The sequence below is a fragment of the Anas acuta genome, chromosome 2 (genome assembly GCF_963932015.1).
Source record: "Anas acuta chromosome 2, bAnaAcu1.1, whole genome shotgun sequence".
Lineage (NCBI taxonomy): Eukaryota > Metazoa > Chordata > Aves > Anseriformes > Anatidae > Anas > Anas acuta.
The window spans coordinates 133203771-133230204 of record NC_088980.1 but is presented as its reverse complement, the minus strand read 5'-3'; the positions used below and the strand labels follow the sequence as shown (position 1 = coordinate 133230204).

The following is a 26434-nucleotide window of genomic DNA, read 5'->3' as shown; positions in this document are numbered from 1 at the left end:
GGACAAACCTCTGTCAACTTGATCTAACTAAGTTGACAGAAGGGCTTGGTCTTGCTGATTTCCCAAGGTCCCTTCAACCCATGGTGTTCCTGATGGGTGTTTGCCATTAGCTGTTCTGGATACCCAGTCTGAGGTACTGCAGCCCTCTGTAGGGGAGAGCAGTCCCTGGTATTGTTTTTTGTGTTGTGTTTTAGGAGGAAATTTTGGCAGTATTGAATTCTGGGCAGCTAAAGTTAATTATTCATTGAACCTACTCCTACACCACTACCTGATATGTAACTTGCAGAAAAAACTTTGCCTTTATGCACTGCTAGAGGAGCAAGAGTTGTCAGGAACACTGCAGGCTGAAAGGGATGTACCGCCTTCCCAAGGTATTTCGTAGAGCCGTGCTTGCATGTAGACCTGGATTTATTTCTCTGTGCCTTTTTTTTCTTCTTCTTCTTTTTTTTTTTTTCTCCAAATTTTTATTTTTTCCCTCCTAGCAATTTCTTCTCTATTGCCAGTTATTGGTGTTGCATGGAGCAATAACCTCACTGTGAGCGTTAATTGCAGAAACGCTTGAGAGAACAAGTTGCTGGAAATTTGGGATTTGAGAGGGGTCTCTTCAGCGGGAGACTGCCAGTTCTGCTGTTCTGTCAGCAGATCTGCCCAGGGAGTTAACTCTTGGTCTTGTCCCTGTGCGGCAGCACACCACCTGGTAGTAATGTTCTTGCAGCTGGTTTAGGGCTGCGGTGTCAAAAGAGACGCTGAGCTGATCCAGCTTCTAAAAATCTCCTGCCCAAATTCCTATGGCATGAAGCTAGCCTTGCTTGAGCTTTTCCATGATGTTGCATAATGAGTTGTGCATTTATTTCTATTTCTTAAAAATAACTTCATTTTCTTGCTCTGGGGATCTGGCAATCTTGTAAAAGTTTCATGAGGAATAACTACCTAGTAGGACCCACACATTTACATTAATTTAAATTATCTAGCCAGCTATTTCAGTACTAATGTGGATATATGTTTTGGACCAGTGTCTGCAACTTAACTCTGCTTTTAAACGGATACAAAGCGTAAGTCAAAGGTGGTAGGAAATCTTTCTGAAGTTCAAAAGGAAATATCATGAGCAGTGGATGCAGTTATTACGAGTGCGGCTCATATGGTTCTCATTCATTATGGACGTAGAAGCAGACTAACGAGCTCTGCGGCGGTTTTGCATATTGACAATACTGAACTGACAAAGACTGAAAGAGCTGTGACAACAGAGCAGCAAGGGGAATCAGTATTGATCATGTCTGGGAAGAGAGGCTGAGGACTAAGGAAGAAAAATGTATTTTGGTAACCCTTCGAGTGTACTGTAAGTTCGTGCAGATTTGGTGTAGGGTCAGGACTCTATCATTCTTGATTAAAAAAGGGTTTTGCTCTATTGAATTGAGATGTGAGGAAGTGGGATTTGCATATTCTTAACTGCTTTCCAGCAAGGTTTGAAATGATGATTCAAGAAGCAGAAATGTGTTTTACCTTTTGAAGGCCATTGCCCTTTCCATCTTATTGATAAGTCTTTTCTCTTTTAGGGGTCAATGCAGTATTCTGTCTTCTGTAAGTCATTCTGAAAGTACCTCTAAAATTTAACTTTGTACGCTTTTAGTTCTAATGCTTTATTGGACTATTCTGTACGTGCTTGTAGTCCACTTCTCCCAGCAGTCATTTGCATCTCAGGTGCAGATTCCTGTAGCATCTTAACCCCTGATTCCCTTCCTGATGCAGGATTCACTGTTTTATTCTGTTCCTGTGTTGAAACTACAGCCTGCTAAAAGAATATGCTCCCAGTTTAGCAGGATGCAGGGCCTTTCTCCTCCCTTCATTCAGGTCTCTCATTAATATGTTCTTCTGTGACTCATGCAAACACACTTGACTCGAATAGTCCTCCTGCTACAGGATTACAGTTTGGGAAATATGTACACACTTACATTAAAATACGGCCATAATTTGATTCTTGCTTCTAAACTGTGCATTCAAAATATGTTATGGTGACCCTTTTAAACCATGGCAGGAAGCATGTATACACAGTCTTGAATTTTCCCTGTAGCTATTTTATAATCCAAATGACCACCATCTCCTTTGACTTCCTTCCCTCTGTATGACTTCCCCATATCATTCCTTGAATTTTCGAGAGATTTTTTTTTAAAAAGCATCTTGTGCCTTACAGAGCACCAGACACATTATTCGCGGTTAGCAAATACAAATTAACATTTATTGTTTTAATTTTATTTTTCCAGTCCATTTCACCACATAATTGTTGATTGCATAATTATATCTGCTAACTTCACATGCAATTATTTGTATTCTGGTCAGAAGAAAGTTTACTAACCAAAGTTTCACAGAGGTCAGTTTCTGTGGAGGGTGTTAATGTTTTTATTAGCTACTTTATTTGCTTGGAACTGTAAAAGGTACATTGTTTTTGACTTCTTAAGCTATGTTCAACAAGATCTTTAAGTAATGGGGATGCTGTAACCTCATCCGTTTTGAGAAGGAATCCAAACTGTATCAGTTCTGAAGGTACACACAGAGAAATAGTGAGGGAACCATAAGGACTTTGAGAGTTACTAATATGGTAAATAAAGCCAAAAAATACACGTTAAAGCAACTTCTGTTATGTCTGCAAAACAAAGGGTGTCTGAGGTCAGATGGCACTGTTGTTGAAAGCTTTGAAAGTCATCAGTTTTCTTCTCATAAATTGGCTTGCAACAGACTTTATAATGTATCATATTATATTATCATATTATATATATTATATTATGCATCATTATTATATTATATATTATTATGAATATATATATTATTCATCATATTATATTGGACTTAGTGTTTTTAATTTCTTCACTGGTAGAAGGGGGACAGTGATAAAACGTAGTTTGTAGAATTCAAAATTCAGTCCATGTTGGCTAAGTTCAACCTTCTGCTGACCTCCTTACTGCAGGGTTCTGAAAGTGGTAGCTTCTCCAAGTCTCTTTCTTATTAGTTCTTGGAAATAATTTATATTACCTTATTAAGGTCAAAATTTGATTATTTTACACTGAATTTGCTATTAGATTGCATTGCATTTTCAAACACAAAAACGAAGTCCTTTGCAATTTTGGAGGGAATCTGTCTCGTAAGTAGTGCTTATTTTACTTTTCTGAATTCCTGTTAGTAACTGAGAACAACTTTTTTTCCCACTTGCAAATTGATAAGCAAGTCCTTTCTGGATATTCTGTTTGTTGTCTCTTTGTTAAAATTTTAAAGTATTTTGAAGAATGCTCTTCCTTTTTTGTTAATTTACTTACATCTCTCTTTACAGTATTCTCTGTGGCTGTAAAAGCAAATCTGTATTTGGGTTTTCTATATTTAATAAGAAAGACTGCTGTGCAGAAGATTAATCTGTGCATGAAACTTCAATGGAGAACTTGGTTTGGAAACAGAGTCTGTTGTGCATGGGTAGCAAATTCTCTGTTGTCCAAGAGGAAGCCTGTGGTGCTGTCTTTCCTTGCCCTCTATAAACTGCCTTGTACAGACAGAATCACGTCCCATGCAATGAATGTTGGACTCACACGTTGGTTTCTTCCTCTGACATGTCAATTGCTCAAGTAGTAATTTCCAATTCCTTTCATACTGAGGGAGGAAAGCAATGGTATTCAGTCTTCAGAGAGTGGAAAACCCAGGATTTTTAGCTTATGCTACTTTAAGATTTTGCTTCAAACCACTCTTGAGAGTCTGTAAAAGCTCTGAAGATAAAAATTGTACCTGTGTGTCAGGTGTTGACTGGCATTCCTTCATAGAGCCACAGGAGAAATGATATACTTTCTTCTTTAGTTAACTTTTGTATTCCTTCAGAAAGAGCTTTGTAGATGTTGCTGAATAACTTGTTTTTTTCTTGAAGGAATACAGAAAACCATGATGCCTTGATTTCATCCTGACACCAACAAACATGATTGCACAGTTTTGTCTGGGGCATTGGTTCAAGGCAGTCTTGAAAGAATGAGTGTCTATTACTTAATCACCAGGAATGCTTAATAGTTTTGTCACAACTGTTTTCCTTTTTGGAGGCTGTAAGTGTTTTTGCTGTCTTGCCACACCAGATATAGAAGACGTGCCGTGATGAATTACCCAATGGGGATTCTGCTGCAGAAATTGATGCTTGCTAAATAAAAATCAAAGCCTTCTTTTGTCTCCTTTGGTCATTACAGTAAACGGCTGGATTTTAAATATGTCTGCTTATAAAGCTGGGATATGCATACACAGTTGCATGCAATTTCTGGGTTTCAGAGGGTTTTTTTGCCACAAAATAATATGATTATGCAGATGTTCTGATACTGTTCTTTAAAGCAGTTGATTGCAGATCTGATCATGAAAGATGATCAGCAGCTAGCATATATCATCATCTTCTGATCCAAACAGGTTCCTTTGGGAGTCAGCTGTACTGTTTCAGTATGTTGTAATTAAATAGAGTGCGGTTTAGGTGTCAGAAATTACTTTATAATGCAGGATAATGGACTTAAAGAGACTTATTTGCAGAATGCAAATGTCCCTTCAAGGCTACATGTTAAGAAAGAAAACAAGCCCCCCAATATTCAGTAGGAAGAGAAAAGAGGGAAAAAAATTAAACACCTGATTTCTGATCTTGTCCCTAAAGAATCCTTGCATTAAAGTTAATCTGGACTTAAAATACAATAGAATAATGTCTGTAACTTGTGAATTCCAGTCATAAAGTGCTTTGTTTGAAATATTAACAAAGAAAAAGGTAATTATTTTTTTGTTTTATTTAGGATTGGATGGGTGGGGGATAATTCCTGTCAATCAGACCTTTAAGACTGGGAAAAATCCATATTATTACACGCAACAGGTACTTATGTGCCTAGTTGTTGTGCAGTTCCAAGCAATGTTAATTTCCAGAAAAGTTCATGTGAGTTGTAAGTACTCAGCATATTTCAGAATTAGACTAATGAGAAGCATGAGAAGGCTAATGTAGTTAGGAAAATAATGGATTTATATGCATAGTGAGAGCTGTTTGTAAATCAGCAGGTGGTTTCTAAAATATCAGAAATTAGCGAAATGTTTACTGATGTGATTTCTTTCTGAAAAACAAACATGTTTTAAAACACTTAAACATTAAATCTTCAAATGTGAAAAGCTGATTTTCTTTTTTCTTTTCTTTTCTTTTTTTTTCAGTTGTCTTTTTTTATTTGTGGTTTGAATGCTCAGACTCTTGAGGCTTTAGGACCTAATTTTATTTTTTGAAGGGCCCAGTAGGAGTTAAAAAAAAAAACAACAAACCACAACAACACCAATTTTCTTGCAAACCATATATTTGAATAGGTGGCATATTTCATTCTATTGAACAGACAGGAAAAAATTAGGTGATACCAGAATTTTTTATATATATATAAATATATATACATATTATATATATATATATATATATATATATATATATATATATATATATATATATATATATATATATATATATATATATATATATAAAAATATATATAAATATATATATATATATATTTATATTATATATAAATATATACACATATTTTATATACCAGAGTTTTATATTTGTGTGCATATACTTTCATACAGAATACTAGATTACGTTTCAGTCAGATAAAACCTGCTTGGGACTGAATTCATTAATAACATAAAGTAGTGCTAAAATACTACACTTTGTTTTAGAATCATATGTATAAGTCCTAGCAATCTTTGAATAAAAAATGTCAAAGAACATAATTCTCTAGTTTAAAATAAATAAATAAATAAAAATCCTGTAAAGTAATTTGCCTGTGTGCCATTTACTCAGTTTAATACATTGATTTAAAATGAAGCCTTGGCCCCTACCCTATCAATAGCTGTTGAATTCCGTATGTCTTCTCTGAAAAGGTTTAAGGCTTGGTGAAAGAAGGAGTTCAGTTCAGAGATCTTTAATCCAGTTTCTCTCTTTTATTGAGTTTCACAGAAAATATCACCCACTGCCCCTGCCCCCCATTTCTTCTTTCACCAGTAATACTGATGGGGAAATATATGCTGCGCTGCTTATACATAATTTAAAACAATCGTGCTAGCTTTAAACCCAACGTCTTTCTTCATCTATCATTTATCTCATGATGTTATCTTCTATACTCAGTCCCCTTCAGTAAGCACAGCCTGACGTGTCTTGTGGCCTTTACCTTGCGCGATAAAAAAGATGGAAAAGATGCTCGGCACCACCTGGTGAAGATGAGGCAACCCGGGAGAGCGGTGCTGTAGGAGCAGGTGACTGATGCTGAGAAATGTGCCAGTCTGGGGACACAGCTGAAGGATTGTAGTGGGGAAGGGGGAGGGGACAGGGAGAAAAAAAGAGCAGGAACATTAATACATCTTCCTGAGGTTTGATGGGACATATACTGCCTACTGTTCCATCTGGTGCTTATGATAGCATGGCATATTAGCATGCTGCAAGTTCATAATGTATTCAGGGCGAGAAAACACCACTTGCATACCAATTGAGGCGTCCTCTTTCTCAGAGCTGCCTTTGAATTTCAATGATGTTTATGCCTTCTAAGCCATGACTGAGCTGAGCATTTCCGCTCCTGAAGGAAAAGCAGCAGTAAGGGACTCTTGCTTGTGTGGGCTTTCTTTCTCCTCTCTTTATATATATATATATATATATTATTATAGTTGTTCTCTCTCTTTATTATTTTTTTTTATATTAATTAGTTTCTTCCTGCTGTCTCCTCCCAATTTATTTTGTGGTGGAAGTTAAAAGACAGGTGGAGGTTTTGGACTAGCTAATGACATAGCTTCTGTTAATATTAAATTAACTTTTGCTTTAAGATTCGAGTCTATTGTCTTTTTGCTCATCTCAAAAGGCTTAAATGTACTTTTTTATGACATTTTGATGAAATTACTCTAAAAGCAGTGTCATGGAGCATTTAAAATATAACACATTGCAATTCTGCTTTATATTCAGATTTTCTCTGTTGCTAAATTAAAGACCAAACAATACTTAAAATTCTGCATTTCATGGTGAATTATTTGGGCCCTGCCTCTTCAAAGATTTGATTTTAATTTGATATGTGCTACCATAATGGAATAAGTATCTGAAGCTGAGCAGGCATGTAAGTCTTTGTTGTACTGAGGTCTTTTTATTGATTCCTTGCAGGAAATGTGTAGATATGTTCATTTTATTTCTCCCTACCCTGTCCTCTTTGAAACTGCAAGGATTGACACTTGACTGGAGACAATCTAAAAATGCACCGTAGAAACTCTTGACTGCACATTTTGTTTCTGAACTTGTCAAAGATTGTGATCCTTTTATGGCTCAGTGCTGTGAAATGCTCTGCAGTCCTCCTTCCAGTAGGTTTTGGAAGTGTGAAGTTTACATACAGGGAAGGATATTTGATGTAGGATTTTCAAGCTTCTGGAGTAATACAGGGTACTAGTCCCATTTGCCTCTGTTTTGCGCTACTAAACCACTTCACAAATTTGTGAAGTTCTACCTGGAAAAAGAAGACTACGCAGAATAGGAAGGCAGTATCTCTGGTCCAGATCTGCTTAATGAGTGCAGGTGGTGTCTGGTCCCCTACCTGCACAGCTGGGCTCTTGCTCCTTCCCAGAACCGACTGTGGTTTGAGGCTTTAGCTTAATCTTTGAAGTGTACAACTGTCATGTTAATATAACTGCAGTAAAAATGGACTAGTTAGCACTTTGAATACCTTCACTTTAATTTACTGTCAATTCACTTGATTACAAGAATAGAAAAGAAAACATCTTCCAATAGTTCTGATCATTTCTTTCAAATATATCCACCCATGGCTTTTATAAATATATATTTTCAGGCAGCCATTTAGCCACTCTTGCATAGATAAGAAATGAAAAATGCATTAGTCATCTTGACAAAGAATAAATTGACTTCTTTCGGTTCACTATCTCAATATCTGTTGTCAGATGGCTTAAGAACATTCCTTGTTTATTGATAGTGCATTTAGGCCTAAATATTAATGTCTTGGCTTAAACGCTAATTATTTTCTTTCTTAATATGTTCAGAAAGGCTAATGTTACTGAATAGGAATGTGGAGGAGGTAGTGTGGGTAATTCAAGCAAGTTTAGTCAGCACTTACAAGATTCTTGAAATGTTTCTTGATGTCCTACAGAACTGTTAACATCTGCACGGCTTGTGAGAAGAGCCACATTTATTACAGCTGTACGCTAGCTAGAATGCAAAAGAAAGGGGGGGATCTGAGTTAAGAATGAAGCAGCTGGCTTTCAGCACAGAGATTTATCATTTTGCTCTCATTACAGACCATCAGTAAACTCTACTTGGACTCTTTTACTTCAGCTGCTGTGACATGGCAGACTGAAGGCTTGGGAGTAGCTATCAGTAGATATAGTACAACAACATACACAGGGTTTAAAAGGAAGCAAAACTTTTAGATAAATAATCACAAGTGAAGTTCGGTGTTACTAGGAGGTGTTCCAGTATGACATAACATGATGCAGAGCATGTGTTTAAAGTCTACATTTGAGAAGACGGGAAAAAAAAGGGGGGTAGGGGATGAGGGGAGGAGGAGGATAGTTTTTTTGTTTTGTTTTGTTTTGTTTTTTAACAATAAGAAAAAGAAACTGGAGATCCCAGGCCTGATATAATATGTAATAATATTTTGGTGTGTTTGTTGAACTTGCTTTTTTCTGTCTTTTTGTGATAGAAGAGAAAATGGGAAAAGAATAATAAATATCAGAATCCCATCTTCTCTTTCACTTAGAAATGCATATTTCAAGAATCATTGTTTTTTTGTGTCCAAGTTTGGTCCTTTCCCTCACCCTCCATTTTCTTCTCTGCCACTGAGACAGATTTAAGCCCAGACTATGCCGATATCGTAGCTATTTGTTAGTTGTCACAATCTTCATTCATTTCAATTAAGATCAAAGATTTTTGTAGCTTTGTTTTCTCATTTATCTATTTGATGTGAATGAAAGCTGGTATTTCTTTTGTTCCCAATGGTTTATATAGCTTGGTGTGCTTGCTCTTACCTTTGTTCTCTTCACATTTTAAATGAACCTATTATGATCTTGCTCTGTTAACTCCTTTATAACATGTCCAAGCCTTTCACAATATGAGTGCCAGGGTCTTTTCTTGTATCTCATACTGTTTCTCAACAACTTCAGCAACTGAGGCAGCCGCACATATGTATTCCTGTTCCATATTGTTCTCCTTATATAGTAGTTTTGAATAATTTTCTAATATTTTCTAATACAATTGTGTGTTCAGTTATAGTGAAAACAGGAACAGTTACCCATTAATAAACAGACTTTGGGCCCAATAGGGACCTTTGTGAAGAAGAGCATCCTTTTGTGAGAACTGTTGAGGTATTTTTGTCTACTTACACTTTCTGTTGTTCATATTGTGATCTATAGCAGATATCCATTGTGATAAACTTCTCTGCTTTTTATTCCTTCTAGAAGGAATAAAAATTAGATACCTTAGACTTTTCACTGGTACACTCATCATCATTTAATTATAGCATATAGCACTGTAAGAGCACTAACATACAATTACTGCCTGCTCTTCTTTCCATTCTGCTGATGCCACAGCACAGGCAAAGCAAATTTTTTTAACATTTCAGTTATGAAAATCACCACATCTGATCCAGCAGTGTTCACCACCTCATACCTTCTGTAGCGATGTTCTTGGTTTCTCAAAGTTTATTTCCACTTAGTCCTGTGGAAACACATTTTATCTTAATTTTGGGCAGATTTGGCATTGAACAGAATTATGTGCAAAACAGTGTAGCTCTGTAAGTCAGAGCTCATAATCACCTCTGGAAATGACCTGTTAAGTTTCTAATAGGTCATTTGTATGCACAGTTACTGAAGCTACTTGCTCTGTTGCAATAATTATGAAAAAGATAATGGATAGGAACTCATTTGGGGACAAGTATTTGTGTTAACTGTTCAGCAGTTCATCCAGGTACTCTGATTTTCTCTCTCTCTTTCTCTCTCTCTTTCTCTTCCTTTCCCCCTTTTCATAATTCTGGAATTTTCCTTGGATCCTAGTTGTAGTTCAGTGATTTTTTATTGCTTCATACATATCCAAAGAAGTTCAAAGCTTTTCAGAAAACTACTGAAGTGTTTTACATTTTTTATTCAAAGTGGAAACCATAAAGAAATATGTCCTCACAGGAGATCCCAGTGAAGTCAGTATCTTTCTATGCATTTGAATTGGCTCTGCCATTGGGATTTAGCTTTCTTACTGATATTTGGTGCCAGAAGGATGTTTTATACAAATGTGTGAACTGCCCTAGTAGGGCTTTTTTTTATTGTTATTTCTGCCCTGTTTCCAATTTAGTTTCTTCGACTTGCTATAGAACTGAAGAAAATCTCAGTGTTTGTTCAGTTCTGTGTGTTTTGCTTCAAGAAGGAAATGGTGTTAAGTTTTGGTGGAGTATTTTCAAATCCATGTGTTGTCACGTGGCCGTAGTTCTGTGAGTACAACCTGGGTATTTGGACATAGTCTGTGCTATATTGTAGGCATCCAGCTGTCTGATGTGCCACTTGCTGAATTTCACTTTTTGAGTATTTCCTACGGAAAGCTATCTTCAAAACAGGACTAAATGTATGTGTAGGGATGTATGTGTATATAAATGAAGGGGGGAAAGAGGCATCTGGCTCTTTAGCTGGAGTAGCTATATGACAATAGGAGGCACTGAAACTATTCTTCTGTTGCAACCAGTACTGCCAAGGGTTATACTTTAAAATTTGCTTTTAATTCAGTTACTCTTTTGGAAAAAAAAAATAATAAAATAAATAAGATGTTTATAGACAAAATTTGGAGAGAAATGCTTAACATTAAGTTTGGTACAGTGGAAATGGAATAGTACATACTGATGTATACACACAAAGTATCATAACCTTCCCGTCATGTATTGTGTGGTTGAGGTTAACTTTCAAATGATAGTGGAAAGAACTTTTCTTAAAGTATCTTCCTTTTAATTTATGAGTACCATACCATTTATTTTTAATTTTCAGCACCGAAACGGTGAGCCCATGGCACAATATCGGCTCCCTCTGGTGGTCAGCAGTCCCCTGGAACAATTTCTAGTGAATGTTAGCCAGAGCCTGCTTCCAGCCAATGTTTTACATGACATCTACATGGCCTCTGTGAATGCAGAAGATGAATCCTGAGACTGTTCCCCCCATGTAAGCAGACTGCTGTGCTGCCCTCTCAACCACCCCCTGCTTGACTACATAATTTTTTTCTCTGTTGACTATTCTTTACTTTCTCATAAATATGGCTCCTCTTCTGGTTAATCTGCTTCTCAGTGAAGCAAGATACATAAATCCAAGTAGACCCAAGGGGGCCGTTGTCAGGATTGAAGGCCAAATGTATGGTGAAGACGTGTCTGTTTCCATAGCACAGAGAGAGTTAAATCTGCTTTTCATAAGGATAGCATGTACAAGAAAACTTACCACATTACCAAGGGTTAAGTGCATTCACATTGAACATTCAGAGTTCAAAAGCATCAGACTTCTTTACTTTGTCAATATTTCTCTTGCACTTGTAGCATTGAGTGGTTTCTCTCTGGTGTCCGACTTTCTGCCCTGCTGTTTCCCCACTGTTTAACAGTTCCTTCAGTGTAATTGAGGATTATTTCTTTCATTTTTTTTTTTTTTTCTAAAGCAGAGTTTAAAAAGAAATATCATGGTAAGTATTTTTATATACAGAATTCAGTAAGTAAAACTTGATTAAATATGTGTATAAGTGTAGACACATATAAGTACATATGTGAAGTAAACCATAGAAGTCACACCAGTCTGAGAAGGTCAATGTTAGAGTGCTGGGTTGGAATCATGGGTTTGGCAGGCTTGATGAAAATGTGGACAGGTTATATAAATGTAGAAACCTTAGTTTCTATGTGTTTGTAGAATAAAGCAAATATATTTCATATGAATCTGCTGGGCATGAAGTGAAAAGTATTTTTTACAATTGTCAAACAATACTATGATATCTGAAATTGTTTTAATATTTTGCTTGTCTTTTCTGTGTTTTCTGTAATCGTTGATTTTTTTAATTCATGCTTTAGCTGAATGTTTTTATAATTTTTTTTTTATATTTTTTGCTGTCATTTAAAATTCAAAAACAAGACTAAGACTACTGTGATGGTTTAAGATCTAGAAAAATTGTGTCCTCTGTGAAGCCATCTCTATTGGTTTAACTGCAGCTGTTTTCTGTATCTAAAGATATTCTTCGCTCTTTTAAGGATTGGGGACTAAAAGGCTAACCCAGCACCTCTGTTCCTGGGGGAGCTAACCTGATCTCTATGACAATGGACATTTGTGTGAATTCACTGGCTGGAGAAGGAGGGTTAGGCTGGTTTTATGTTGGTGTGATGAACATAAGTTTCCTCCTTTCCCCTTCTGCTTTACGTGCTTATATTATTACTTCCTATTAACATTTAAGTATGCTTGTGATATATTAGGCCAGACAATTGATTTGAAATATACTTTTGCTAATGGTAACCTTTGTTTTGGTTGTGAGCTGATTTGTCAAAAAGTATTATCACCTCGTTAGTATATCAGATGGAAAGTCTCAATTTCATGTGAAGTTGATGAGAATCTCTTTCTTCCCTCCCATTCCCCCCCCCCCCCTCCCCCCCCCCCAGTACAGCTTTCAGGTGTGATCCAGTGCCCCAAATAAAACACAGTTGTTGTGACATGCAGCATCCAGGAGGAACTGGCTTGTAACTAATAATGAGTATTTTCTCACACTCTGTCTAGACAGTCAGTCATGTAAACACAAGATGTCTTTAACAGCATCACTTGATGATGTGAAATGATAGTCTTCCAGAGCATGTATTTTCACAAATGCCGAAGTACTGATTAAGGTAATAAATTGCACTATGTAGAGATTGTCAATGTATAATACTGAGAGTCTTTTCTCCTATAGTTCCACTTCTCCATCACAGGTAGATGTAGTGAGAGAGTAACAGTGGCAGTACCCAGTGGTTTGGGGGGGAAATCTGTTTCAGCATATATTTTTTACTGATGGATTCATACCTATCTTGGCTTGCTGAATAGAAAACAAGAAGTTAGTGTGCCTGGAGGCAGAATTAAGCTAGATGAGGAGCAGTGACTCCCATGCACACCAACCACACTGTAGAGCACTTTGAATATCTCTGTTTCTCAAGAGGCGAAAGTCCTAGATCTCTATGGAAATATTTGAACCATCTGTTTTAGCAGCTTTAGGAGTTATTAAATTAGAGGCTCTAACTCTTCCTTCTTTTCAGTGATTACATATGGAGTCTCATTTCCTAATTTAGCTATTGATGTTAGATGGCAGAAATTAGGCATCCTTCCTACAACTGCAGTGGTATTTGCTGTTGAGAAGGAGTTCATACTTTGGCCACCTGATCTGTCTTATGGCTAAGGTCTCATTCTCTAGGCCTACACACGTGGCATAATAGAGCAAACTTCACTGTGTGAAATATCACAGGGAAGAATTAAGTTCCCAGATAGGAAAAACTGTGCAGTCTGACAAAATGGGAATTTCAGAGCTTGATTTACCAGGTGAGTAGTCTGTCCTGGAGCGGCCAACATTTATTGATACCCAACAGGATCTTGACTTGTGTACAGCATATTCCTCAAGAGCAAAGAAAGATGTATATCCATTACCTTCTCAGTAGTCCCTATGTCCTTTAGAAGCTTAACCATGGAAAATGTCACCTCCTATGCCCATGTATCATTCCTATGAGCATAAAAGACTTCTGGCATGTTTTATAAAAATAAGTGAAGTTTTTTAATAGTACAGCTGCAAAAACTTTTTTGCTGGCAGAATAAGTTAACACCTAACGTTGTCCTGAATCCAAATAAGTTATTTTAGATAACTTTATCTACCCTGAAATTGTATTAGAGACTTCAGTTCTAGTTAAATATAATGGAATCCTGGTATCAGCACTCTCCTAGGAGTTCTCTAAAATGAGCACAGCTATGCCTTAACACTCTGGTGTTCTTTACTACTGCATAAGTGCATTAAAATGGCAGAAAGGAGGGCTTGCTGTTGAGGAGTTCTCATCTCCACACCTGTAGGGGAGGCCAGGGAGTGGATTTGGCCAATGGTTGTTCTGACTGTTCTTTCTGACTATTATTTTTTACTTCATTTTGCTTGCCAGGAGGTGGTGTACACCTCTTCTTCATTTCATTTGGATGTCAACATTCAGTGGTCTGGTTTTAAAATTGTTTTTGTTAACTAAAAGAAAATTTCTCGAAACAACAGTTCCTAGTTTGGTAGCTTGTCAACAGAATAAAGTAGAACAGATCCAGGAAACAGGAGTTACAAATATAGTATTTTGATAATGATTATGGAAATCCTAATTAATTGCATTAATTATACACACCTATATTTATAAGCATTTTTATGACTTTTGGTGTGGTATTTAAAAAAAAATCTTCATTGTTTTTGTCTTAAGTACAGGCTGAGGGATAGCAGGCCTTCAGCTATGACAAGGAGGCTTTCTGTGGTGTACTGGAAATATAGGGCTGCTGCCACACTTTGGCCTTTATTTTGCTTGTCTGTTCTTACTAAAGTATTTCATAAATTGTTATGGTGGTAGTTGATCTACATTTAGAATGTATTCTTCTTCCCTACATTGCTTTTTATGTTCAAGCAATTTTATATGGTAAAGCCAGGGAAGGCAGAAGGGTAAAAGAGGTGTTTAAAAAAAGTGCAATTCTGATATGATTCAGTTTTTAATTCTTAAATAACTAAAAGTGAATTTATGTTAGTTTTGAAACTGTCAAAACATGTCAGATTGTTGACTGAAAGGAAAACCAAATACTTTTTTTTTCTTAAATGAGATTATATGGTAAGCCAAGTTTGTTTCTTTCAGGAGAAAATAATATGTCCAAGCAAAGCCAAGCCATAATATTTTTGTCTCAACTCTGACATTGAACTCATGCAATTATCTGACCTCAGTTGCTAAGCCATGACTCTGGCACACATTTTTTTTTTGGATGGCAACCCACCCTAGAGATCTGAAACTAAAAAGAGTGCTTCTGCTTTTTTGGGTTGGTTATCATGACAGTAAGGCCAGTCAAGTTACCATTACAGATTAAGAACAGGATGCAAAGCATAGTCCATCATTCACCTAGTTTTTGTGATCTATAAACTCTTGCTGCTTGAACTATGGCACAGGATCACAAAATTTCCTTTCAGGTTTTGACAGACAGAGTGGAGATTGCATTACTCTCATTGCTTTTTTTTTTTTTAAGCACATCTGAAGAAAGCTCTGATAACTTAGCCTGAGATAACTTTAGTGAACTCCCAGGATGCAGAATTTCTCCTCAGTTCTGCATGTTAAATGAGAAGAAATGGATAAACTGCATAAGCTTTAATTTATTTTCAATAATAACTGGTGATATGAAAAGTTCAACTATCTGAGTGGAGAATAACTAAGATAAGACTGTAGCAAAAGTTGTGAGACTGCTCTTGCAAAAGGGTCATCATATGAGCCTCGTACCAGTAGTGTAAAAGCAGCAGTGAAACGTTATGTCTTCTTGAAGTCTTGCCTGTGCACTTCGCTTCCATCATTCACCTCGTTCACATCAACATTCCTTAGGGGTAAAGCTTGTAGGCGTGATGTTTTGTGACAGAAGATGGAGTCTGACTGTCTGAGCTGTGTACTGATGCTGCTGTTTTGGGAATTGTGCAGGGAGGAAAAGCTCTCCACCAGAAAAATCAGGAGATGTTTTGTTTCTAGGCAGATTCCATGAATGCATGTGATGCTGATAAGGAAGTTTCATCCATATTATACCTGTTTGAGGGCAGCTGTATGCACAAGAACATCCTTTGTGTTAAGGTTCTTGTTTATTCATTACAGAAAAGTCAAAAAGCCTAAGTGATGAATGGAGTGAAGGTTGATCCAGTTTCAAACAAGTCTGAAGTGTGCTTGACTTGTTGTGATGTTGTCCAAGTGTTGTGTTTTATGGCTACATTGTAGGACTTCCAGGTTTTCCCAGGTGCATGGGCTATAGGTAGGCTATAACATATATATTTGTCTAATACCATGCTTATAGCAAACAAGACCTTTTCAGCCAAGGCCAATACATTTCAATATAATTCTCAGTAAACACGACCTGATGCATTATTCCCCGATCCTCATTTCATTGTCCTGCTGTAGGCAGTGGCAGGACTGTGAGGTGCGAGGCCACGAACATTGCCTTCTCATGCTGGGCACACTGTGTGCCTCAATTACTGACTTCAAGTGAAAATCTAGAGGAGGGAAGGTTCTTTGCTGACCATAGAGTGATAACATTATGGACGGAAGAGCTATGTAATTGTTCATCTTTGATGGACTGATGGGTCTGTCAGGTTCATTGCTACTTGGACTCACAGTCTTTGGTTATTGGCTTGCAAATTCCATGCTGTCACTCTCAAAAAGATCAGAATTAGTCCAATGTCATCTAGGTAACCATCCTCAGTCTTTAATGCCACAGATTTATGTCTCAATTTACATAATTTGAGTGACAGGGGCAGGTTCTAATCCTGTCATATGCAGGGTTTGTACCTTCTGTGAATTTAAAGGAAAAAGGGCAATGGGCTCTTCTAATTTGGCATTTTTTTATTTTTATTTTTAATGTGTTGGCACAGAAGTAGTAAGTACTGTACAATCAATATAGAGCTTCTTTTAAGAATCTTTCATGCCTGAATATACATCTGGAACTATTTGCACTAACTAAAAGTAAAATAAATGCCACAGCATATTATACCATACTTTTTTTCATTTAAAAAAGGAAATTGAAAACACACCACTCCTAGAAATGCTTGACATTGAATTGGCTATTGAAATGGTATCAGTAAAGTATTTATATATTCCATATTTTGTTCCATACATCAGCTTTCCTTGATGCGTTAGACTTGGAAGCATGCCACGCGAGCTGAAATGTTGCCATATATGAAAGACCGCCTTGTTTTAAAAATGGACTAAATCATTTAGGATACAGGAAGTAAAGGAAATCAGTTTGAATACATGCACATCTTTTTTGCCCTGCTTTTGCACATTTTACTTTGTCTCTTCCACGTTTGCCTTCAGAAATTGGCTGGGCTTATGGTAAATATCGGTGCTCACCTAACAGCTAAATAATAGCGATAAAAATAACTCCTGCCATAAAACCTGAATGAATGACAAGAACAGCACAGTTTCATGAACCAAGAAATCCACAAAAGAAATATCATAATTTAAAGTTGGTTTTACAACATTATTTAATTTTAAACGGAGCAAAATACTTATGTGGTAAAATCACAGTTCTTCACTCTTTGCTGTAAAAGAGATTCAAGAATGTATATTTCAAAATCTTTTTTTTTTTTTTTTTCCCAATATAATCCAAAGCAAATGCAATTGATCTCTGCATACTTGAAACATATTTTCTGAATTTATTCTAAGTCTCTCACTGCACCAGAGGGTTGTGTATATGGATTAGGACTAGCCCATTATTTCACCATCTATCTCCATCCTGAATTGATTGCAGAGAATAGTGAAGAATGAAATGCAGATGTCTCCTTTTCCCTTTGGTTTGGAGTACCTTTGGTTTCAGCCCTATTTGATCAGAACTGCGCTAAGGAGTCCAGCTCTGTCACTGCTTAGAGGGTTTCTGTGGAAGAAGTCTTTGCATCTGAAACAAGTTATTCTCTCTATATGTGCAGCCTGTGCTCCGAAAGGGGCGATATGAGATTCTGCACGTTTGAAACTTTCTGTCATGTCCCTGCTAATTCAGGATTATTTGAAATGCCAGATTCCAAGAGCAACAACAACCAAAAAAAAAAAAAAAAAAAAAGTAAAAAAAAGAAAAGCAACAAACCCCCACAAAACCAGCAAACTTTAGAAATGGCAAAAGCAGCTTTGCAAATGGGGAGTTCACTTTGTCACAAAAACATAAACATATTTGGAATTCAAGAAATTAAGTCATTTTAAGAGATGGTTCTCTTTCAAATTTGTCCACATTTCAAGCAAAGCTCAAGGTATACATGTATACTCCTATTTTTAAACAATTAGAGTATATATGTATATATATATTTTTTAAATTAAAATTGTAATGATCTGTAATGAAACTGGGGTTCTAGGCTATGTATCAGACATTACCAGATTCACAAGCTCAGGTCGTAGGGGCTGGGAATGTTTTGTCAGCCACAGTTCTGCTTTATGCTCTGTCACTGTTCCAAATGAAGCTGGTGAGGCCTCCAAACTGGGTGGTGGAGTAGAAGAGCAGCAATGTACACATCCTCGTGGCCCCATAGTGCCCTGAGAAGCTCAGAACTCTAAAGAGGGGAGATGTAAATTAGAGGTTAGGAGGAAATCCTTCACTCAGAGGGTGGTGAGGTACTGGCACAGGATGCCCAGAGAAGCTGTGGATGCCCCATACCTGGAAGTATTCAAGGGTGCACTGGAGGAGGCCCTGGGCAGCCTGGTCTGGTGGGAGGTGTCCCTGCCCACCGCAGGGGGCTGGAACTGGGTGGGCTTTAAGGTCCCTTCCAACCCAAACCCTTCTGTGATTCTATGACTCTGCTGTGAAGGTAGGTAGCAGATAAATACCAGCATAAAGGCTCCTGCAGGAGCTCTGCTACTGAAGAGGGCGGAAGGGTGGGAAGTGAAAGACTCCAATGGAGCAAGCTGTTTTCCTGGGCTGTGCCTTAGAGTGGTGACTTCAGAGCACGTGGAAGAGCTTTGCATTTTATATTGTAGTTCTTCAGAAGACCTCCCCCTCTCCCTCTGCACCGTAAAGATAAGCTGGTACCTTGATTGGAAGTGTTTGGAGGTGTACTTGGAAGCAGCCTTGTATCTCCTTATAGAAGGTGGTGCTACAGACAAGCAGAGATAAATCTGTCTACCATCGTACAGTAGCAGTGTCTGTGTTAGGGCTTTGCAAAGGGGAGAAGAGGGGCTAATCAAAAGCCAGTGGCCTGTAGAGTTTGTTCCCCTCCTCCAACCACAGAAAGGTAATTAGGAACAATCAAGCCTAATGTCAACAGATTTATATGAAAAATATAGGGGTCTGTGGCTAATTTCAGCGATCTGCAGGTCGGGTGGCAGACACTGTTCGAGGGAATAAAAACCAGTCAGAGAGCAGCTGAACGACAATCTGCAAGTGGAGGGCTGAGCCCACACACTATTTCCCACTACAGCATTCCATTTAAGTAACCAAATATTGCCAGCTTGTCGGAAAAGCCTTCCCCCTCCAGTCTGAGTAGACCTGAGCTCTGGTATGCAGCGAAGTTGGGGAGCAGGAGAGTCGTGGTTGGTTGCGATACCAGGCTCACTTTTAGGCATCAACAGCTGAATTGGAGGATGCAGCCTGTGCCTGCTCAGTGTGAGCAGCAGACTGCGAGCGGAGTTCGATTTCTCTCACTCTTTCTTCCACCCACCTCCATCTCCTCCCTGCCTGTGTCTGTGCTCCCACATGCTTCAAATCTGTGTACCTGGACTGCCTTCCTTAACAGTTCAGCGTGAGTGTTAGCAGAATGAAAACCAGATGGACCAGCAGTTCCCACTGTTATCTCCCCACCAGCTCTGGCAAGCCTCCCTTTCTCTCTCCTTTCTTGGCATGGCAGAAATATTTTCCTTTATTTAGGAGGGCTCGGGCTCACTGCTGTGCCTCTTTCCCTCTGTTGCAACATGAGCTGAAAGCTATTTATTCCCTTGTTGCTGAGGTTGGTTGAGGTGAGTGCGAGATGAATTCAGCTATTAAGGAAGCAATTAACATTTCAAGACTAGTTTTCATAGTTCTTTATATTAAATGAATGGCTTGTTGAAGATATAGATTTAACTGCTTGAGTATAGCGATATGGAAAGGAAATTTTGTATAGAGTGTTTTTTAAAACTTTTGTTTTCCAGCATGTAATAATTTACTGTTGCTTGATTTGTGAATCAAACCTCACCTGCCTGTGTAGAAGCCTTAATATTTAAGCCAGCATTTTGGATACTGTTCCCTACACTACTGAGGTTTACTAACCTTAGATCAAAACTTCAGGTCCTTTACTACTGTATCTGTATTCCCCTCATAGCATTTTAGGGGTGTTTAACTGTTCATCATTCCCAAAAGTGTGTAGCACTTCACACGCTGCATGTCTGTATCATACTTCCTTGGTTTCAAGCAACTGAAGATTGGTATCTATCATGTGTTGTTAACTTTTACTTTTTTTTTCCTTCTCGTTCTCCTGATAACTAAATGCTCTAATAATTAAGTGCTTCGAGGCTCTTCAAAACACAACATTCCTTCATAAAACACGTGCACAGCATTTCATTTCTCTTGGTGTCTTGCAGGGAAAACTTTAGATATATGTGTTTTTTTTGTTTGTTTGTTTGTTTGTTTTTGTTTTTTTTGTGAAGTTTGTATAATGTTAGAACAAAGAATACTTTCCCAAAGTTGAGTGACAGAGTTTATAGAACATTACTGACTTCACTATTGTCTTGAATTGAAATCACAGATTAATCTACTAACTCACTAGCAGTGACATTTATTTGTTTTGCAAGATGGTTTAATGGAGCTCATGAAGACTTGTATAGGACAGTGCATAAAACAAATAATCCTGACCCTGGAAGAAGGGATGTCAGACTTTAACTCATGCCTATTAAAAGCTAAACTTCACCTTTACTCAAGATGGCTCACTAAACTGCTGGTGTGAGCAAGGAAGTCTTAATTTTGCTTTCAGTTGATAAATGTCATTTTGCCCATTCATGATAAATGAAACATAACAGTTTAAATGCTTTTCATTATTAATATTTAATTATTTATTTACATCAATGTTAACATAGAGGTGTCCAGAAAAATGTTTGGATAAAGAAACTATTTCTGTAGCTTCTGCATCAAGTATCTGGCATCTTTAGATCTTTACTTGCAAGACAACTGTTAGGTTTTTTGCCTGTTTTTGCATTTGTTGATGTTATTTTTAGTATCTTACAGGTTTCGAACATTAAAGTTCATACTGTGTAGAGGTGCAAACTTAGAAATTTGATTTTTTTTTTTTTTTAATCAATACGAATGTGTGGAGATTGACTTACCATTTTGACATGTGTTTATTTTTCTTGTGAATGTGAGAATATCCAAGGGCAGGGTGGTAAAGTCACCCAGGAGGCACACAGTATTTAACATAAGTATCTTTCCTTATCTACAAAGATGAGTGATGGAGAGGGTGGCAGGTGTTATAAAGAAGATACATGACAAGAGCTGGCTTCGACCAGTATCCTTCCCAATATCTTACCTGTACTAAAGAGCTTCAGGTTTAAGTTCTGCAAGAGTTGTCATAAGGGGATTTATTACCTTCCTGTCTCTTTGTCAATTTTTTTTTTCCTCCTGGCTAACGTTGAACGGAGGTGGCATTATTGCAGCTCCAGGAGAGCTTGGGAGGTAGCATCTGCACATGCTGGAAATAAAAACAAAAGATAATGCAGCACCACTACAAATGAGGTCTTACCATCTGTGTTACACCTTCTTAAGTAAGGTTCAGATGATGTAATTCTGAAAGAGCACACTGGAGTAGATAATCAGGTGTAATCTTTTGCAGCAGATGCTGCAATGGCTCACTTCCTGTGTTAGCTTTTAAACTTTTTTTTGGAGCGGATGTGCTTGGGGAAATAAAATAGTGTGTTCATGTGGTGTGTTACAGATCGCACTGAGAAGCATTCCACAATGCCAGACTCACCTGTGGATGTGAAGACACAATCCAGGCTGACGCCTCCAACAATGCCACCTCCTCCCACTACCCAAGGAGCTCCAAGAACCAGTTCATTCACGCCCACAACGTGTAATTAAACTTATTTTCTTCCTTTTCTTCTGTATTCTTTCTTTCTGTATGTAAACAACCCAAGTTTTGAAGGGAAACTTGTATGACAGAGCTGCAGCAGCATTTGATTATACTGCAATATGTAACTAAGCACAACTAAGATCACAACAGATTAATGTATCCTTAATTTATTAAGACGTTCAGCTCAGAGTTGTGGTAATTTTGTTGATAGCTTGGCTGCAGTGTCAAAGAACAGCGAGAACTAATTTTCTATGTCATTTATGCTTAGAACAGTCCTGTGAGAAGTAAGGGAAACTTCCTTCTTGTCTTGTATGTATGCCATTCTTTTGTTTTGTTTAAAGGATTCTGTTCACTTCTGAATATAAACTTTGGTAGTTATTGTTTAGGGCTTTGTGGTTTGTTTATATATTTAAAGTGGGGTTTATTCATAAAGAAAATACTTCATCCCACTAGCAATTGAATGAAGAATTTGGATTTAAGTGCTACAAAATTTCTAATTAGTATGGATTAAAAAAAAAAAGGTCCTTTTTATTGTTTTGTCTTGAGATTTCTAGCCTGTGACCACTTCTCTAAATCACTCACGGCTGGATCTCTGTCTCAGTTTGCTGATGTAAACACACAGGAAACTCTACCAGTCTTGGTGGAATTATTCTGCATTCGTATCAGTGTAACTGAGATTTAAATCTGGCATGTTGTCTGGACTATTCTTTTCACAGTCACAAAATGATCCACATTTCTCTTACCAAGATTTAGCTGCAAATTTTTTGGTCTCTTTTATATGCCTTGTAATAGTATAAACATGAGAATGTGTTTACATTTCACGTTTTAAATAAAACAGTTTTAGAACAGTAGAATACATATGCCTAAACAGAATGAAGGCAGCATCTTCTATTTGTCTTGCCTACATTTTTTAGCCCCTTGCTGCCTGTTAAATGCTTGTTAAATGCCTTACTTAAAATTCACCTCTATGCAGGAGGCCAGCTGGAAGCCTTTGTACCACTTATCCCAGTGAACCCTGTCCTGAGGATTTACATTGAACTTAAACAGTGAGGAGCATTTGTGCCAGCTCTTTGCATAAACTCAGATTTAACCCAGTGACCCTGATCCTGCAAGATCTGCTTGTTTTGCTTAACTCCAGCACCTGAATCATCCTAGGAACTGCTCTGCTCTAAAGTTAAACTGTTTCTAGGTTTTTGCAGGATGGGGCTCTTGCAGATTAGGCTTTTCTGTCTAATGTACTTAGCATGGTTCAGGATGATCTTGGGCAATGATAAAAGGAATAGACAATGTTCTTCTTTAGTCTTTTCTACAGTTCTCAGTTTACTCATTAGATTTCTGCATATTATTGGAAGGCGTGTGAACCATAGCTGCTCATTTTTCTCTCTCTCTTTTTTTTTCCCCCTATTTAAATGAAGACTGAAAGTCTAATTTTAAAGTTAAAAAGATTAAAAGATCTAATTTTAAATGCCTTTTACCCTGTCAGCTTTTGGAGTTTGGCCTTAGCAGTTCCAGCTTGTATATAGTAAACAGTCACTTCTGTTTGAATGTCTGTTACACTTATTACTACTACAGTGAGAATGCCTGTAGGCTAAGAAGAGCATACTTGTTTTCTGGTCAAGAGTATGCTTGTTGTTTGCTTTGTTTTAGACTATTAAAAACTCTTAAGATATATTTGTTGAAATTGTAAATGCTAAATTCTATTTTATTAATAACATGGTTATGTTTCATAACAACATAGATGTCTTTGACAGTTGGCAAATTCAGACATTGTAAAGAAAGTGATAAAATCATTAGTAGGGAGAAATTTTGCCTGCCTTTCTCCTCCTCATCTGTCCTAGGGAATGGACTTGGCTGTTCTCAGCTTTCTTGATCATAGCCCCATCACCCTCTGCCTAGAACAGCCCAGGAACAGTGACTGAGTTGCTGGGTTTTGTCAGGCTAGAGCAGAACATACTCTTCCCACTCTTCATTTACTAAGCTCATGGTATGATAACTTCTGTCTATACAAGTTCCTTGCAATCACCATGTATTTGTTTACTCAGGTATCTCACTCTACTGCAGTGCATGGAGAGCATGGCTTGTCGTTTAAGTTACAGAGACCAGCTTTTTTCTATTTCTGCATTTTCTATTTCTTGTTTTCCCTAGCCCATGCAACTAGAGTAGGCAACCAACATCTACGATAAAAAACAGCAGAAGCTAGGTAGCCATTCAGGTGGCCATTTTCTCTACTACCTCCAGAAGCGCACTGCAGTCACGAGGACAAGAACTCCTTTGAATGAGGGTTATGATGATCATTTAAATCTTGTAATAGGTGTCCACCCTCAAAAAGAAGTTGCTATCTAAAAATGACTGTTGGAGGAAATGACAAATAAAAAAGGGATGTTTAGTCATTAACAAACGTGGAAAGTTCAAGTTGCTAGCTTGTCATGCTTTTAAATAGGAAGCAGGGGAAGCTATTAGCACTACACATTTTTAACTGTAGGTACTTCCTGATTTTTGATGTTTTTTGAGATACAGTGATCTAAATTCAGGTCTTAGTGTTTTGGAGGAGAGCAGCAAATTGCACGAATGAGTGGTAAAACAAAAAGGTGGGTTGAGTGGCTCCCTGAACAGAAACCAGCAAATTTGCACAGGGCAATGGCCAGCTGAGAGAAGCTGCTGCTGGGTACAGTTCTGCACTGCGTGCCTACGCTTAGAAGTGCACTGGTGCCTTCTCATTTGTAGGGAGCCATCCTTTTTCTTGCCACTCACTGTCAGTTTGGCTAGTCACACTCAAGAAATTTCAACAGAGTGTTTGACTCTTACTGTTTCAAGTAACCTGGGTGGAAAAAGATGTCCTTGGTTTGATTCTGTGCTCTCTTCTGGAGTGTGAATAAGAATTGAACTAAAATAGCTGCCAAAGACTCTGTTGTTGTCTTCAGTATGTCTGCATGAATCTTGTTGCCATAAATTTCAAACTCTTAGTGCTTCAGATAGTTATTCTCACAGCAACCTTACAACAGGAGGGAAATGCCTTCCTATCCTTTTTAGAGATAGAGTTGGCAAATGAAAAGCTGAGTGATTTCCTTCTGGTCTCTGAGAAGTCTTCTCCTGAAGCCCAGCTTTGTGCTCTAGCTTCAAGGCTTCAGGCCACAGCAAGCGTGGCACCATTTGTACCTGCACAAACAACTTAGTGTGCTCCATATGTTAGCAGCTAAGAAATCTGTATCGGAAAAAATAACCTTCTCATTGGGTGGTGTAAGGTTAAAACGTGAAAGTCCTGTTTTATAAACACAGCTGTCAGTTGTGTGTACAAAACACGAGTAAAAATATTCAGAGATAAACTGAGGCTTCGTGAAATATGTCTGCACATTTTTTCTACCCCAAAGAGCAATTTTTTTTTTTGTTGTTCTCAATCATATATGCGCTTGTGCTCTTTTCTGTGTATTTTTTTTCCCCCTCCTCTATTTCTTTCTTTTTAAGATCCTCTGACAAAAGGCTGCTAATCAAATAATGCTTCTCAGGTCCAGGAACACTCTGGGGGGCTGTGTGACAGGCAGCTACTGTTACTTCCAGTCCATACACTGTTCAGTAGCAGATACTATAATATAGATATAAACTGCAATGTCATTCTGTCAAAAAGCTAATTGTCTTTGATTGTGCAACTTAATTAATTTTAAGGTCAAGCACAGAAAATATAAGCTGATGGATTTTCCCCCCTGTCCTCTTTCTCCCCCTCTGCCTCCCTCTCCTATTTTATCTTCTGTCTCTTTCTCTTTCAGTAACCAATGGCACTAGCCATTCACCAACAGCATTAAATGGAGCTCCATCTCCTCCTAATGGCTTTAGCAATGGGCCATCCTCTTCCTCTTCCTCTTCTCTGGCTAACCAGCAGTTACCACCAGCTTGTGGAGCTAGGCAACTCAGCAAACTGAAGAGATTTCTTACAACCTTACAGCAGTTTGGCAATGACATTTCACCAGAGATTGGGGAGAGAGTGCGTACCCTTGTGCTAGGACTTGTGGTAAGCAAAAAACGATATAATAACTGTTATCTTTTTCTCTCCCTTTCTGTCCTTTATGCTTGATATGTCTATTATGCGCAAGTGTGGGTCACATATGCATATACCATACTTGTATATAACAAGAGCCAGCTCTTGCCCCCAGAGCTAGCATAAATGTCTTGACTATTTGGCTACAAGTGGCAGCTTTTCTCAACTGGGTACAGACTAGAACGATATAATATTATGCCATAATGATGTAAAAGGGTTTTTGCTCTATACTGGCAGCACCCCTGATATAGACACAGCTTGAATTATATAATACAGTTAAATCTGCTTTGGCTTGCCTAATTTAGTTCACTGGGGAAAAGAGAGTGCCCCTATATATATAGCAGCAGAATACTGGTTAAAAGAAAGAGTTGAATACACGCTTGGACTGTGGTTACGCAGTAGAAAACCTTTTCTCAGTATTCATTGAATCCAGTGATGAGGGACCTGACAGTGTATTGATGCTACTTAAGTCACATTATTTATAAGATTATCTTTATGTGATTATATGTCTGAATGGTAATTTCAGGTTTTTCTTATCTACAGCCGTCAGGTTGGGCTGCTGTTTTATTGGCAAACTGTTGGGAATCTGGCCCAGAATTCTTTTTATTCCC

At 37.7% G+C, this 26434-nt stretch overlaps 1 protein-coding gene across 3 annotated transcripts in view; it reads left to right on the top strand.

Annotated features, from left to right (window-relative positions):
- Positions 1-26434, top strand: part of RUNX1T1 (RUNX1 partner transcriptional co-repressor 1) — a 114525-nt gene that overhangs the window by 40578 nt on the left and 47513 nt on the right. For all 3 annotated transcript variants that reach the window (XM_068672247.1, XM_068672246.1, XM_068672248.1), the window contains 2 exons: positions 21656-21793; positions 25555-25796. In XM_068672247.1, coding sequence (XP_068528348.1) covers positions 21656-21793; positions 25555-25796 — 380 coding nt within the window. The remainder of the gene's footprint in view (positions 1-21655; positions 21794-25554; positions 25797-26434) is intronic.